Source organism: Podarcis vaucheri, assembly GCF_965113315.1.
Source record: "Podarcis vaucheri genome assembly, chromosome: 10".
NCBI classification, from domain to species: Eukaryota; Metazoa; Chordata; class Lepidosauria; order Squamata; family Lacertidae; genus Podarcis; species Podarcis vaucheri.
In genome coordinates, this window is record NC_138748.1 from 1,789,990 (window position 1) to 1,805,920 (window position 15,931).

The 15,931-nt window shown below is 46.9% G+C and overlaps 1 protein-coding gene across 7 annotated transcripts in view; it reads left to right on the top strand.

The window, feature by feature from the left end:
- ITPR2 (inositol 1,4,5-trisphosphate receptor type 2) overlaps positions 1–15,931 on the top strand; it is a 387,592-nt gene that overhangs the window by 109,702 nt on the left and 261,959 nt on the right. For all 7 annotated transcript variants that reach the window (XM_082240062.1, XM_082240063.1, XM_082240060.1 and 4 more), the window contains 6 exons: positions 969–1,141; positions 1,401–1,520; positions 1,617–1,802; positions 3,406–3,657; positions 5,462–5,606; positions 15,541–15,691. In XM_082240062.1, coding sequence (XP_082096188.1) covers positions 969–1,141; positions 1,401–1,520; positions 1,617–1,802; positions 3,406–3,657; positions 5,462–5,606; positions 15,541–15,691 — 1,027 coding nt within the window. The remainder of the gene's footprint in view (positions 1–968; positions 1,142–1,400; positions 1,521–1,616; positions 1,803–3,405; positions 3,658–5,461; positions 5,607–15,540; positions 15,692–15,931) is intronic.

The window sequence follows — 15,931 nt, forward strand, 5'->3', positions numbered from 1 at the left end:
CTCTAACTAAATTGTCTTCTGGGCACAGTTCAAGGTACTGATTTGGATGTGCAAATCTTGAAATAGCTTAGGTCATACATACCTCAGATACACCTTCTTGCTGGTCCTGTGTATCAGCATGATAAGTATGTGAAGTGAGAGTGCCTTCTTCACTGTATGTCTAGGTGTCAATTTTGAACCAGTCTGGAATCCCAGCTATGAATCTATGGTGCCTCTGCAATACCTTGCCAGTCCAGTGGCACCCGGAGTGCACCGGGTGGAAGGCCACAGAATTCAAGAGAGGTGCCCTTTGTCAGGCCAGAAGACTGGACCCTCAAGAGACTCTAGTTCTCCACAAAGGGGTGAAGCCTAGCAGAAGTGGAGGTAGAAGCTCAAAAGGCTCAAAAGTTCACTTCTGCAAGGTGCTCTCCATGTGATCTGCTTTGCTGCTTTGCTCCATAGGCTCTTCCATGGGACTGGAACAGCACATCAGCCAAGGGCATCAGCCATGCTTGTTGGGCTTGATGGGGGTTGTAGTCCAAAGCACCAAGGGCACCAAGTTGGGGACAGCTGTTACAGACCAACATTTTTGGTGGCTGCCTCACAGTTGTGGAGCAGCCCTTCTCTGAGCTCTGTGAAAGTCCAAACCTGAATCCAACTCCATAAGAGCAAAACTTTCCTCTTGGGATATCTTTAATATAATCAGACTTGGAAAAGATTTGATTGATTTGAGTATTTTTTTTGTTGTTGACCTGTGTTTTAATGATTTTTAATGGCTTCTGTGCCTTGAGAAGGATCAAGATAGAAACAAAACTAAAATAGCTAAACACATATGGAGTATGCTTCTAGTAATCTAAAGAAAGGAACCATGGTCTCTCATCTACTTGCCTATCAAACTAAATATTGCTGGTCAAAAATGGGGTGTGGGTCATGTGTGGAACCTTCCATCTTTCAATCTGGTGACAGACTACCCTGGGGTTTTCTTCCAGGAATACATTGCTAAGAACTTCTGCGTCATGCAGTCTCAGATTGGCTATGATATATTGGCAGAAGACACAATCACAGCTTTGCTGCACAACAACAGGAAGCTACTAGAGAAACATATCACAGCTAAAGAAATAGAGACGTTTGTAAATTTACTCAGGAGGAATCGAGAGCCAAGGTTTGAATTAGCCCACACCATTTCTTTGCTTTCTTTTAAAAATTTGTACGCTGATCATCTTTTTATCTGTGTATCTGTGATCATGAACCTGTGTCCAGGAACAAATAGATTACATAAACTTTGCACTATATGTAATTTAAATTTGCATTCAGTATTTTACGGATACGGTACTATTGATAATCATTGTGTTGTTTCTTTTCAATAAATTCCTGCAGTGTGACCCATCCCATTTTCTTGTTAATCTCCCCCTCACCTCAAGGTTCTTGGACTACCTGTCAGACTTGTGTGTTTCCAACACAACTGCAATCCCAGTCACTCAGGAACTTATTTGCAAATATATGCTGAGCCCAGGAAATGCTGATATTCTCATTCAGACCAAGTAAGTTAATTGACCTCTCAGTTTAATTATTTTACATTGTCTCACACAGTTTTAAGAAGAACATTAGTAGGTATAGTGTAAACTGTTTGTTTTAAGGTTGGTCTCAGTGCAAATGGACAACCCCTTGGATTGCTCCACCCTCTCTGATGATCTGGACGAGGAAGAGGTTTGGCTGTACTGGATTGATAGCAACAAGGAACCTCATGGCAAAGCCATCAGGCATCTTGCCCAAGAAGCTAAGGAGGGCACCAAAGCTGATTTAGAAGTCCTCACTTATTACAGGTAAAGCAGCTTTCCAAAAAGGTGAATTATTTGTCCCACAGGACACAAGTTAATCCTTTCTGTTCCTTCTGTGTTCTCTGGATTCATCAGTGTCCTCAGAGTTCATTGCCTGAATTCAACATGCACTCCACAAATTTTGGAGGCCTGAGCTAAGCATTAATTTGGTAAGAATTTTCCCTTTGAGAAAAAATATACTGAACACATACCCATCTCCAGCATGGTTCCACCAGTTATACCACCATCAAATTAAATCAAACTTGGTGTTGCTTCATTTCCCGGAGGGGAAATAACATCTGAACAAGCCCTGAGATGTTTAATGTACAATCTGCAGTTCATTGATAGGTCTTCATTTAAACTAAAGTTGTTTCATTGAATTAAATTAAGACTGCAATTCTTGGCGCATTTACCAGGAAGAAAGCCCTCCCCACAACACACACACATTGGCTTCTGAGTAAAGTGCATAAGATTGACCATATACTGTAAGTCAGCTGATTGATTTGTGGATTTTCAGCCTGTGTCCTTAACATTTTCATTAGGCATGGCTTATGGCAGGATACAAGGCTAGGTTGCAAAACTGCTATTAAATGTAAGAATTTCAATGTCGTTGAGGGATTTATTCAGAGCAGTGCTGTGTACACCATGCAGGGTTGGGCAATGTCAGCATGTCAACATCGTGATGTATCACCAGCCAAACATTGCAATATGAAATGGAGGGGATGCAACACACACAGCAGGTTAGGAGGGGGGAAGGATGAGCCCTGTCTCCCTGCTTTGCGTCACTCACTAGCCACCATTCTCCTCGGGGCAGCTGATTTCCTAAGGAGCCAATGCTCCGCCTCCTTCACCACACGCCTGATTCTCCCTGTTCATTCCTTCACCCCCCCCCCAGTTTCAAGGCTCCTTCACCGCATGCCCAGTTCTCCCTGCTCTTTCCTTCACACAAACGCACTGGTTTCAAGCCTCCTTCACCATATGACAGATTCTCCTTGCTCCTTCCTACACACACACACACACACACACACACGATTTTCCCTCCTTCCTTCGCACATACCCCACCCCAGTTTCAAGGCTCCTTCACCGCATGCCCAGTTCTCCCTGCTCCTTCCTTCGCACATACACCAATGTCAAGCCTCCTTCACCCTGCACCCAATTCTCACTGCTTCTTCCTTTACACACACACACACACACAAACACACACACACACCGATTTCAAGCCTCCTTCACCTCATGCCCAATTGTCCCTGTTCCTCCTGCCCCCTCCCCAATCTCAGGCCCAGCTGGGGCGACTTGTTCCTGCTGCTGGGTGCTGGAGGCGGAGGACTCAGGATCAGTCGTGGTTTCACTCATGGTATACCACCGGGTGAAGCTGCCATTGTGTCCTGGGTGATGTGTTGATACATTGCCCAGGCCTAACACCATGTAATGTGGATTGTATTCTATAAGTGAGTGAGAGTCTAACAGCCATAGTCCAGTAAAAGACTAGAAATGTGTTGGTTGAGTTTATGTAATATTCCTCAGATGTTTAGATTGGTACCTTAGCAACCAGGTTATTGAGTAACAAACACAGAAATAGAAATGACATTATTTTATTATCTTTTCTAAGGTACCAGTTGAACCTCTTTGCAAGAATGTGTCTGGATCGCCAGTATTTGGCTATAAACCAGATTTCCACACAGCTGTCGGTGGATCTGATCCTGCGCTGCATGTCAGATGAGAGCCTGCCTTATGACCTGCGAGCCTCCTTCTGCCGTCTCATGCTGCATATGCACGTGGATAGAGATCCTCAGGAGATAGTGGTGCCTGTGAAGTATGCCAGGCTATGGACTGAAATCCCTACCAAGATCACTATCCACGAGTGAGTTCTCTCTTGAAACCAACAAAATGGAACATTCACTGATTGGTGGCAGATTCATTTGTAGTAGTAGTAGTCATCATCATCATCATCATCATCATCATAGATGGCATAATGGACACAGTCCTAGTTGGTTTTAAGAGATGATTTGACAAATTCATGTAGGATAGGCTTCCTGGTTTGATAGCCAGTCTTCTGAAGACAAATAAGACAAGGCCATTGCCTGCTTCTGAGCATACCAGAAGTGGCTTGCTTCTGTGGGATGGGGCTATAATGCTAGCTTCCTGGCAGTGCCTCTTACTGGAAGGGAGAGGAACAAGGTGGCAGGGAGCTTGGCATGGTACAAGTGCATTGTCTAGAGCAGTGGATTAGCTCCACTGGTGCACCCAAACATGCCCCTCCCCATCTTGGCAGGAAGCTAATCTTGCAACTCTACCTCACTGGGTCAGATACTTCTGCAGCACACAGAAGCACCTTGGCAGGCTACTCTGGTTTAAATTATTTTAATGGATCCTGGGTCTAAATGGATTCTGGTTCTGATGCAGCAGGGTTCTTCTTACGTTCTTATGAAGCAATTATTATTATAGTTATTTACTTCATATCCTGCTGTTTTCCCAGACCGGAACTTAAGGCAGTATACAATATTTCTTATCATCTCTGAGAATAAAAACCTGAGAATTTTCATGCAGCATGAAAGTGAAAAGGTTTCTGTCCTGGGTGGGTAACACAGTATAACATTTTAGTATTGACTTTTGTACCGTGAAGATCCATAACAAGGGAAGGAGGAGGAGGAGAAGAAGAAGAAGAAGAAGAAGAAGAAGAAGAAGAAGAAGAAGAAGAAGAAGAAGATCACCACCGTAATCATCTAGTGACTACCTCATCCCGAAGAAAGCTCTTTAAATTCATCTGCCACTCAAAAAATTACCAATACCACCCTTTTGTGGGGTATAGTTAACCCTAGGAAGAAGCTATTTGGCATAGCCTTATGCATTGCAACTGCTTCATATTAGAATTCATGTGCCTTAGAGTACTGTTGCTGACAAGCTCCAAGTTTTGCATGTAATCACTAATGCTCTGCTGTGAGTTGCTGCCTGGGGTTCCACGCTGTGTGTGCACATAAAACGGCAACAAATGGGCATGACTAATACATGTTTATAAATGCATGCATTACGTTGGTGTCCAGAATAGGCTACAGGTTCCTGCTGTGTGTAGATATAAGCTTGGATTCTATATGTGAATCAAAAGAGCTTCCATTCATAGAAGGAGAGTTGTGCTCATGGAAGGGTCCTTATTTTGAGGTAGAGGTTTCTGTTGTTGTTTTGGAGGAGCCTTGCATATTTATATATCTTCAGGATGGACCTTTGAGTTTGTGGAGTAGATTTCTAGAGTATATCATCAGCCGCTTAACAGAATGTACAGTCCAGCTTAATTTTGTTTTATTTATTATTTATCCCACCTTTTAATATAGACTCTGGATGTCTTACAATAAAAACAAATTAATTAGTAATTAAAAGCAGTATAAAACTTACAAATAGTATTAATTAATGGTGAGGTCTACGCTGATTCTCATGATGCCAACTCCTCTTTAACTTTCTTGGGGATTTGTGACAAGCTCTTGGGAGATGTCAACAACCTATTAAACATTTCCTGCTTGGCAGGGGGTTGGACTCGATGGCCCTTGTGGTCTCTTCCAACTCTATGATTCTATGATTTGTGCTTGTGAGGCACCAAAAATTATTTATTAAACCTTTACTGCCTCCTGCTGTTTCCCACTTATTTAGCTTTTGCTCATGGTCTTGCTTTGTAGGTATGACTCTTTCACAGATTCCTCACGAAATGACATGAAGAGGAAATTTGCTTTGACGATGGAATTTGTAGAGGAGTACTTGAAAGAAGTTGTGAACCAACCCTTTCCTTTTGGAGACAAACAAAAGAACAAGCTAACTTTTGAGGTATTTTTCTGTTATCCTTGCCAGTACTGAGTGCTTTTCAAATTTAAAAAAGAGCAAAGGGGAGCAGTGGCAGAATATCAGCTGATTTACTATCATTCTCTGCCTCCTACCTCACCATTGCACCTCCCACTTGAGGTCTTGCTGATTCTGAATTTACCAAACCAAGTATGGTGTGGGGAAGGTTATTAAGAATACCTAACAACCTGTAGGCAATGTTTGTTGAAATTTCTGAAGCCAGAGGGTGGGTTCAGTATGATTTTAATGGATAGAACAGTTGATCCTGTTAAGGCCCTAGTTTCACTATGGAATGGTGAGACTTGCAGAGCCATTGATATGATCGCTCCAGCACTGTGGGGTCCATTTTGCTGCTTGGTACACCTAAGAGGTGCAGTCAGTGAGGTGGCCTGGGAGAGGGTTGGTGCATAAGTGGCGTAAAACGTGCTTAGGAGTCAACCAAACACATGCTTGGGCTCATAATTGGGCCTATCATGTGGCGGTGAGGGCAGCAAAGAGATCTTACTTTACTGCCTCCATTGCGTCCTTAGGGAGCTGTCCAGCAGAGCTGTTCTGTGTGGCTGTAGGATGGTTAATCTTGATGAAGGGGCAGATCTCTCGAGCACATGGTAACTAGCTGTCACTGGCTAAACACTCTGAGAATAAAGTTGCTGCTATTGTGACTAGGGTTGCCACCAGTTGTGAAAAAATAAAATGGGCATTAATGTTTCCTCCTTTGTGCACTCACACTAACTTGCTTGTCTCACACAGGCGAGCTTGCTAGACGCCTTGGAGGTTTAGCCTGCCCTCCCAAGCTGGCTGATTGACACTCCAATCTGGCCAATAGAGCTTGCCAGTCAGCAGGCTCTTCTGGGTTGGGTTTGGTTGGGTTTCCAAGGGCTCTAAGACAATTTTTCCCAAACTTGGGTCTCTAGCTGTTTTCAGACTACAATTCCCATCATCCCTGACCACTGGTCTTACTAGCTAGGGAGGATGGGAAGTATAATCCAAACTAGAGACCCAAGAAACACTGCCTAAGAGGACAGGTGAAACATTTCCTGGAGCAGCAACCTCAGCCACTTCAAACCTAAGAATTTGTTCCTATCTTTTCTCCACTTTCTTATTTTTTTCTTTTTTAGCTGGGTTTCTACATTTATCTTACTTCTGATAGGCAGAAATTCAGTGGGTGGGGAAGATTTCCTTTCAGTATCATTGGAATGTTTGTAGTTACTGATAGCTTTCATTTGATTATTGTAATGGATTGCTTTGAAGGCATTTCTGCATCAGGTAAAGTAATTTTTAACCCCCAATCCCCCCAATTTGTCCTTTATTGTCAGGGAAGAGTTAGAGTTAGAAGATTCCAGTTTCTCAGAGGGAGAAAGCATTCCCCAAGGGGGGGGGGAGGAGAGCAGTGAATCTAATAGAAGAGAGCAAGAGGAACAACAGGGAGGGACCATCTGTTCCCAGGAAAGGCAGGGGTTCAGTTCTAGCTCAGATTCGGAGGAGGGGAGATACAAGCCAGCTCTAGCCAGGAGGGTAGGAAAAAGAGCGGGAAAGCAAAGGGAAGGGCGCGTTTGCCATTTTGAGAGTGGCTGGTCACGGAGAAGCAGAGCTCAGAAGGTATCTGAAATAAGTGACTCTGAGGAAGAATAGTTAAAGATAAGGATAGTTTAAAAGTTTGTTTGTTAATACACAATAAAAAGTTATAAAAGAACAGGAAGCGTTTGCGTGGTGATCAGAAGAGGACCACGGCCAGTCCTGACATTTATTTTGCATGACCTGTCTTGTATTTTGCCCAACCAAAGGTGGCAACCCTAATTATGACAGTACCAGCTGAGGTGGCCTGAGGATGTGGACAGGATACTTGCACTTATGCTCATTAGATCCTTGTTCATCCTGGCTTATTAAACCTGCTGGGGTGGGGAGACTGAATGGGTCATGGGTGTGGTAAACACCTCCTTGTGCGTTGGGGTGATGTCTGCTGCACTTAAAGAGGCAGTGGTGTGTCCACTTCTCAAAAAGTCCATCCTAGACGCAACAAAATGTAACAACTATAGATCCCCTATCTTGGTAAAGGTGGTGGAGAAGGTTATTCCTGGAAGAGACTGATTATTTTAGATCCACTACAATCTGAGTTCAAACCTGGTTTTGGAACTGAATTGGCCTTGGTTGCCCTGATGAATGATCTTCATCATGAGAGGGACAGAGTGAGTGCGCCCCTGTTACTTCTGCTTGTTCACTCAGTGGCTTTTGATATCATTGACTGTCAAGGGGATGATTAGCTGCTTGTGCTTAAAATTGTGCCCCTTCAGAGTTTGTGCGGCCCCACAAACCTCTGTGTGTGACAGAGCTCCTCAGACATGTCTGCTCTAGTCACTAGTAGAGTCTGACAGTGGCTGCCTGCGGAAGCGCTTCCAGCAAAGAAGCTCCTTAACGGAAACGCGTCTCCTGGACTCACGACGTGGCAGCTTCCGGCGAAGCATGGGTCTCCCTGCAGTTGCTTCTGACACCTCCCCGCTATTTTCGCTGGACGTGTCTCTCACCCCTTTCTCTCTCCTGCTGTTTCCTGCCTGGGCTGCTGCGTCTCTCTCAGCATTACTGAGATCCTCCTCCAGAGACCCCTCGCTCCCCCTACTGGTCCCTGCTTTGGTTGCTGACTCTCTCCCAGTCTCTGGGAGCCCTACCAACTCCCTTTCCTCTGATGTCAGTTCCCTGACATCCACCTCCCCTCCAGGGCCCCCTTCTCCCCCGCCCCTACTCTCTCCTCTGGGCGGTGAGGAGCTGAAACCCCGAAAAGAATCCTCTTCATCTTCAGACGTCTCGAACATTTCCCTCCATCGGTCTTCGTTCCGACTCGCTGAATCCTCCTCCACCTCGGAATCAGAGAACCCCTCCAACTCTTCTTCTTCGTCGGTGGTGGCGAAGTATTCCCTCCGGAACCTCGCCACTGGCTGGGGTTTACGAGGGAATCTCTGATGAAAAGTTTCTATCAAAACCTCGTCATCTACATCCTCTGCCCTGACCCAGGTGTTTTCCGACTCCGGCTCCCCTTCCCACATTACCAAATACTCTACTTGATCTCCCTTCCACCTGGAATCGAGAATCTCCGCTACATGGTAGCTGTGTTCTTTTTCCTCCATAGCTGGTCCCCTATTGACCCTCCCTTCTCTGTCCCCTTTATACGGTGACAGCAACGACCTGTGGAACACTGGGTGCAACTTCATGTGGTTCGGTAACCGGAGTCTGAAAGCCACTGGGTTGACCTGCTGCGTGACTTCAAATGGGCCCAGCCTTTTGGGTCTTAACTTCTTACAACCTCCTTTGAATGGTAACCCTTGGGTGGACAGCCACACCTGGTCCCCCACCCTAATGCTTTCCCCTTCCCTTCTGGTTTTGTCTGCCTGCCTCTTATATTCCTCCTTCGCCCTGTTTAAATTAAGTTGGAGCTGGCGATGGATCGCTTCCATTTCTTCAACGAACTGTTCTGCGGCTGGAACGCTCCAGTTCTCCCCTTCCCCCCCTGGGAAGGCTCGGGGATGACACCCGTGATTAGCCAAAAAGGGGCTCAACCCCGTGGACACGTTCTCTGCATTGTTGTAGGCAAATTCTGCCAACGCCAGCTTCTCCACCCAATCATTCTCTCTGTCATTAACATAACACCTCAAATATTGCTGGAGGACACCATTAGCTCTTTCCGCCTGCCCGTTGGTTTCTGGATGACGGGCAGTTGAGAAATTCACCTCTACATGCAATAAGCTCATGAGCTTCCTCCAGAACCTGGAAGTAAATTGTTTCCCTCGGTCAGAAACCACCCTCAAGGGGGCGCCATGCAGCCTAAACACATTTTCCACAAACAATTTAGCGGTTTCTTCCGCTGTGACCGCATGTGAGCAGGCTATAAAGTGGGCCATCTTGGTTAACAGGTCTACCACAACCATGATGGCTGTTTTCCCTTTGGACCTGGGCAGATCAGTCATGAAATCTATTGCCACTGCCTCCCATGGCCTTTCCGGCGTGGGTAGTGGTTCTAATAAACCTGCCGGTGCCCGCCTCTCCCCCTTAGCTCGTTGGCATTGGTCACACCCTCTCACATACTCCCGCACATCTTCCCTGACCTTGGGCCACCAGAATTCCCTGGTAACCAGCCACATGGTTTTGTGTTGCCCAAAATGCCCTGCTGTGGGGCTATCGTGCAGTTGCTTGAGTACCTTTTCCCTCAATTCCCCTTCAGGTATGTATAACGCTCCCTTGTAGTACAACGCCCCGTTTCTCTCCTCAAAACCCCCGGGTTTGTCTCCCTCCCTCCTGAGACCCCTGAGTTTGTCCTGGGCGTATTCATCCTGCACCGTTCCCTCTACCAGTTCCCTTTGCCCCACCAATGCCGCCCCACACACCCAGCGGTCCTCGGGAATGACATGGGTCTCTTCGGGTGCACCCTCTCCCTCCAAATATTCAGGTTTGCGTGAGAGAGCGTCCGCCCTAACGTTCTCTGGGCCTGGCACGTAACAAATCTCAAAGTTAAATTTGGAGAACTCCTGGGCCCATCTCAACTGCCGTTGGTTGAGCACTCGCGCAGTTCTCCAATACTCTAGATTCTTATGGTCCGTGCACACTTGCACCTTCTGTTGTGCACCAATTAGCAGGTGCCTCCATCTCCGGAAGGCCTCATGAATCGCAAGAAGTTCCCGGTCGTACACCGTGTAGTTCCTTTCAGATTTGTTCAGCTTTCGCGAAAAGAAGGCACACGGTCGCCACTCTGACCCCTCCTTCCCCGGCTGCAGAAGAAGCACCGCCCCTATGGCTCTGTCAGAAGCGTCTGTTTCGACCCTCAGCTTTTTTTGTAAATCCACATGTAGAAGTTGTTCATCAGAGGCGAAGGCCCTTTTCAGTTCCTCAAACGCTCGCTCCGCCTCCCCCGTCCAAACAAACTTCTTTTTACTGCTGAGACAGTCCGTGATGGGCGCCGTCAGGTGGGCGAAGTTTCGGATGAACTTACGATAAAAGTTTCCAAACCCTAGGAACCTCTGCACATCCTTCTTGGTTTTGGGTGTTTTCCATTCCAGCACCGCTTGAACCTTGCCGGGGTCCATGGCCAACCCCTTGTCTGACAAGCGGTACCCCAGGAATTCCACCTCCTTGGTATGAAACTGACACTTCTCCAGTTTCACCCACAGCCTGTTGGCTTGCAGCCTGCTCAACACTTCTCTGACGTCTCTCACATGTTGCTCCTCATTCTCCGAATACACCAACACGTCATCTAAGAAGGCCACGCAATTCTTGTAGAGCAAAGGCCCCAGTACGTGGTTCATGAAGGCTTGAAAACACGCGGAGCCTGTTTGTAATCCAAAAGGCATAACGAGGTATTCAAATGCCCCCAAAGGGGTGAACATGGTGGTCTTCCATTCACCCCCTTTCCTTATACGTATCAGGTTGTACGCCCCCCTTAGGTCCAGCTTTGTAAAAATCTTTCCTTTCCGCACCCTGGTCAAAATATCATCAATCCTGGGCATAGGAAAAGCCGCCGGTTCTGTCACTGCATTTAACCGCCTAAAATCACATACAAGTCTCGGCTTGTCCGTGTTTTTTTTATCCACAAAAAACACTGGGCTACCCCCCGCTGCCTTGGACTCTCTGATGAAGCCTCTCTTCAGGTTCTTGTCAATGAACGCTCGCAACTCCTGCATCTCCCTGTCTGACATGGCATACAACTTGCCTACAGGAAGCTGTGCTCCAGGGAGTAAATTGATCTGGCAATCAAAGGGCCTATGCGGGGGTAGTTGGTCAGCTTCCTTCTCGCTGAACACGTCGCTGAGATCAGCATACTGTGGTGGCACCTTCCCCTTCCCCATTACTTCAGTCCCTGCCAGGGTGGCTTGGGCCCCTGCTGACCCCTTTTCCCCCCTGCAGTGTTCTAAGCAATGTGCTGAACCGAAGGAAACCACTCTTTGATGCCAGCCCACCAGCGGATCATGTAGGGCTAGCCAGCTCATTCCCAAAATAATGGGAGCGCCTCCCAAGGTGGCCACATTAAACGCTATCAGTTCTGTGTGCCTTGCCACCCTCATTATCATTGGGACGGTCTGCAAGCTGACTCCTCCTCCCAACAGTTCCCTGCCATCGATCGTGGTCACCTGCAGGGGGTTGCTTAAAGGGATAGTCTGTATCTGATGTTCAGCAGCAAACTCCTTGCTCATAAAATTGCAGGAGCTGCCTGAGTCCAACAGCGCCTTTATTTTTAGGGGGTGTCCATTTTGCAGCTCTAGCGACACTTCAATTACTAGAGCAGGTCGAGGAGCTTCTGGCACGGGCACTTTTACTGCTCTTTGGCCTGGCTGCAGTGCCCTGACGGTGGCAACCAGGCGTTGGCTTTTACCTGCTCCGTTTCTCCCTGCTCTCCCCCCTCAACTGCTCCCACCATCCCTTGCCATTCCTTCCTCTGGGGGCAGACTCTGGCAAAGTGGCCTGGCTGTTGGCAGAGATAGCATTTCCGGGCTCCCTTTCCCTCCTTCTTAGCCCCCTCACTGGGCTTTGAAACTGCGCGCGCGCGGGCTGTTCCGATTTCCATCGGCTCTGCCGGCGGGAAAGCTGGCTCAGGAATGTCTGGAATGCGTAACTCCTTCCAACGTTCCCCTCTCCCTTCCCGCCTCTCCAAGGCTCTTGCCTCCTGGCGCGCTCCAATGGTCAGCGCAGATTTGGTCAGCTGATCCATAGACACCGCCCTGGGGCTCCTGGACAGCTCGTCTTTCACAGCCGAAGAAAGACCTTCTTCAAATAGCATCTGAATGGGTGCTGCCGATAAATCCCACCCCAATCTGTGAATCAGCATGGTAAATTCAGTCCAGTACTCACGGACAGATCTGCTTCCCTGCTTGCAAGCCATTAGCTGTCTGCGCACCACCCCTTCCTCAATATCGCTGGAAAACATGATATCCATTGCACGAAAGAACTTCATAGTGTCCTTTAGGATATCGTTGTGCGTTGCCATCAGGGGTCGAACCCAGTCCCGCGCCCCCTTCTCAAGATGCCCAATTACGAAAGCAACTCGCGATTCCTCATCAGGGAACTCATCAAACTGCACATTCAGGGCATATTGCATCTCGGTCCTAAAGGCATGGTAATCCTTGGGGTCCCCCCCAAACTTCTGCACCAATCCTGGTACCTTTCTGGGGAACTGAGTGGTTCTCCCCTTTTTGTCAGCATCCTGAGCCCTTCTCTCCTCGAGCCTCGCCGTCTGCAGCGCAAGTTGGACCTCCAGAGCTTGATACCTTTCTTCCAAGCTTGGACCAGCTCCAACCCCTGCCTCTCCGGTTCCGGCTGGGTTGCTCATGATGCTTTCTCCTGCACAGGCAGCGTACAAAGACTGTCAGACTGCTGTCAAGGGGATGATTAGCTGCTTGTGCTTAAAATTGTGCCCCTTCAGAGTTTGTGCGGCCCCACAAACCTCTGTGTGTGACAGAGCTCCTCAGACATGTCTGCTCTAGTCACTAGTAGAGTCTGACAGTGGCTGCCTGCGGAAGCGCTTCCAGCAAAGAAGCTCCTTAACGGAAACGCGTCTCCTGGACTCACGACGTGGCAGCTTCCGGCGAAGCATGGGTCTCCCTGCAGTTGCTTCTGACACCTCCCCGCTATTTTCGCTGGACGTGTCTCTCACCCCTTTCTCTCTCCTGCTGTTTCCTGCCTGGGCTGCTGCGTCTCTCTCAGCATTACTGAGATCCTCCTCCAGAGACCCCTCGCTCCCCCTACTGGTCCCTGCTTTGGTTGCTGACTCTCTCCCAGTCTCTGGGAGCCCTACCAACTCCCTTTCCTCTGATGTCAGTTCCCTGACATTGACCATGGTATCCTTCTGGACTGACTTAGTGATATGGGCATCAGAGGCACTGTATTACAGTGGTTCTGTTTGTATCATCAAGGTTGTGTCCAGAAAGTATCACTGAGTGAGTGTTTCTTGGCCCGTTGTCATTTGTGCTATTGGTTTCTCCAGGGCACTATTCTCTCCCCAGTGTTATTTAATATCTGTATAAATATGTTGTGTGTGATCATTAGTAGTTTGGGAATGAGGTGTCACTTGAATGCTTATTTATTTATTTATTGATTATTAAAGTTATATACCACCCTTCAAAGCAATATCATTTTATTACATAATAAAATACAAGATAAAAACACAGGTAATTAATTAAAACAAGGACAACAAAACAGTAGCCGCCCTTCCCACAGACACAGTTAAAAGGCTATAGTATATTAATCAGCCAAAGGTGTGCTAGTCCCGTGGGTTTCCGTGAGGCGTGGTCCAAGTCCAGTCCGAGGTCGAGGGTGCAGTATTAAGGCCGTCTGTCAAAGCTGAAGCTAGGTCCAAGGCAGGGAGTCGGGTGAGGTCAGGAGATCCGGCAGAACAGGGTGCAGGCAGGAACTGGCTACCAACAACGTTGCTCCCACAACTTGGGACTGGAGCTGGCTGGCTTTTATCTACCCGAGGCATAGGGCGGCCCCAGTCCACAGGTGACTCGCCTCTCCTGGCCTGGAGGCGAGCACTCCTCCTGCGGGAACTTAGTTCCCTCCGCCTCTCTGCCCTGAGCCTCTGCAGCTCAGGAGAGGCTGGAGGGTTACCAGACCCAGAGGCGACCTCAGCCTCCCCTGATGGGGCTGAGAGTGGAGCACCTGCAGGCTAATTTGGCAACAAAGAGAGATCAAGCCTTGCTCCTAAACGCTCTGCCAGTAGAGATTCAGTGGGTGCCTTTTTGCAGGTCCAGGTGTCCTGCTCCCCAGTCCCCAACCCCAGATAACACCCCCACAATGATCTATTGATATTTGTTTTTAACTTCCTTACTTTAAACTTGTTTTTAACTTAACAATTTTATTAACCACTGTGATATTTTTTATACAGTTGGACATAAATGTTTTTATAAATAAAAATTAAATTTCCATTGTTTATAGGGGCAGGGCTCTAGTGCCCTGCATAGCTTCATACCTCTCCACATAACTGGAAGAAATAGAATAAATTATACCAAATAGCAAATCTATGCAAATATTGTTGAATTCACATAATTCCTAATGATTGCAGCATGTCAGCTTTAATCACATCCAAATGCAGTTTAGATTAAAAACAACAATATAAGTGACTGACCAGCCGAGTGGCCACATCATTTTTTTTCAGCTCCATCCTGCAGAAGTATGTTTGTATGTGTGGGTGTGACAAAATTTAAGTGCTGAGAAAGCAGCATATTTTTATTTTTCTGGTTCTTGTTTAAACCCATATCAGCTGATAGAATCTTCTGCAAGTGCCTTTTGGAGGTTATGAAAACTTTTGTAGGGTTTGGGGTGGTATCTGAACAAGGAAGGGTAGGAGAAGCCTGCTCCAGCATGGTGACAGGCAGGGACTAGACTGCCCTTTCATAGACTGATTCTACCATCATATAATTTGGTGTAGGAAATAAATTTCAGATCTGCATATTTTTTTATCTGATGGTATCAAACCTGGTCTGTTTTGGATAACATCTAGCCTCATCAGAAATGGATCTGTAATTTGTCTCTGTTGCGACACTGCTGGGAGCCCCTGTCTGCAACTTGCAAGTGAAGAAGGTCATGGTGGTGGTGAAGGGTTTCAGAATACCCTGCAGACACTGACTTTTAGACATTGAAATTGATGGGTATTTATTCGTGGGAAGTCTCACCACCACCTCCTTTTTCCTCAGTAAGGAGAGGAAACTGAAAGCCACTGGCTGGTGTACAGCTATGTCAACAGTTCATAGTAGGAGATAGGGCTCTATGCTGTTCTGGGTCAAATCCATAATTTGGATTGATTTCTGTTAATCTCCAGAAGATAACCACAAAATTTAGATGAGATCTGGAGGGCAGCCACGTGGGTCCATTCATCACTAGTTAAATGTTGGGACCTCTTTCTTTCTGTTGATATTCCTGACCTCCCCCCCTTCCTTTTCTTTAGGTGGTGCACCTGGCTCGCAATCTTATATACTTTGGTTTTTATAGCTTCAGTGAGCTACTCAGACTGACTAGAACATTACTGGCTATCCTTGATATTGTACAAATGCCTATGTCATCATACTTTGAAAGATTAAGCAAATTTCAAGATGGAGGTGAGTGTGTGTAGGGGGGTGGTAATAGAAAATTATTTGCAACAATTATACATTACCTAGTAATACCTTGCATTCATTAAAGGTCCTGCTCTTTATTTTCCCCAATGGCTTTCTCTTTACCTTGAGGTGTGTTTCCCATAAAATACCGTATTTTTCGCTCTATAAGACGCACCAGACCACAAGATGCACCTAGTTTTTAGAGGAGGAAAACAAGAAAAAAAATATTCTGAATCTCAGAAG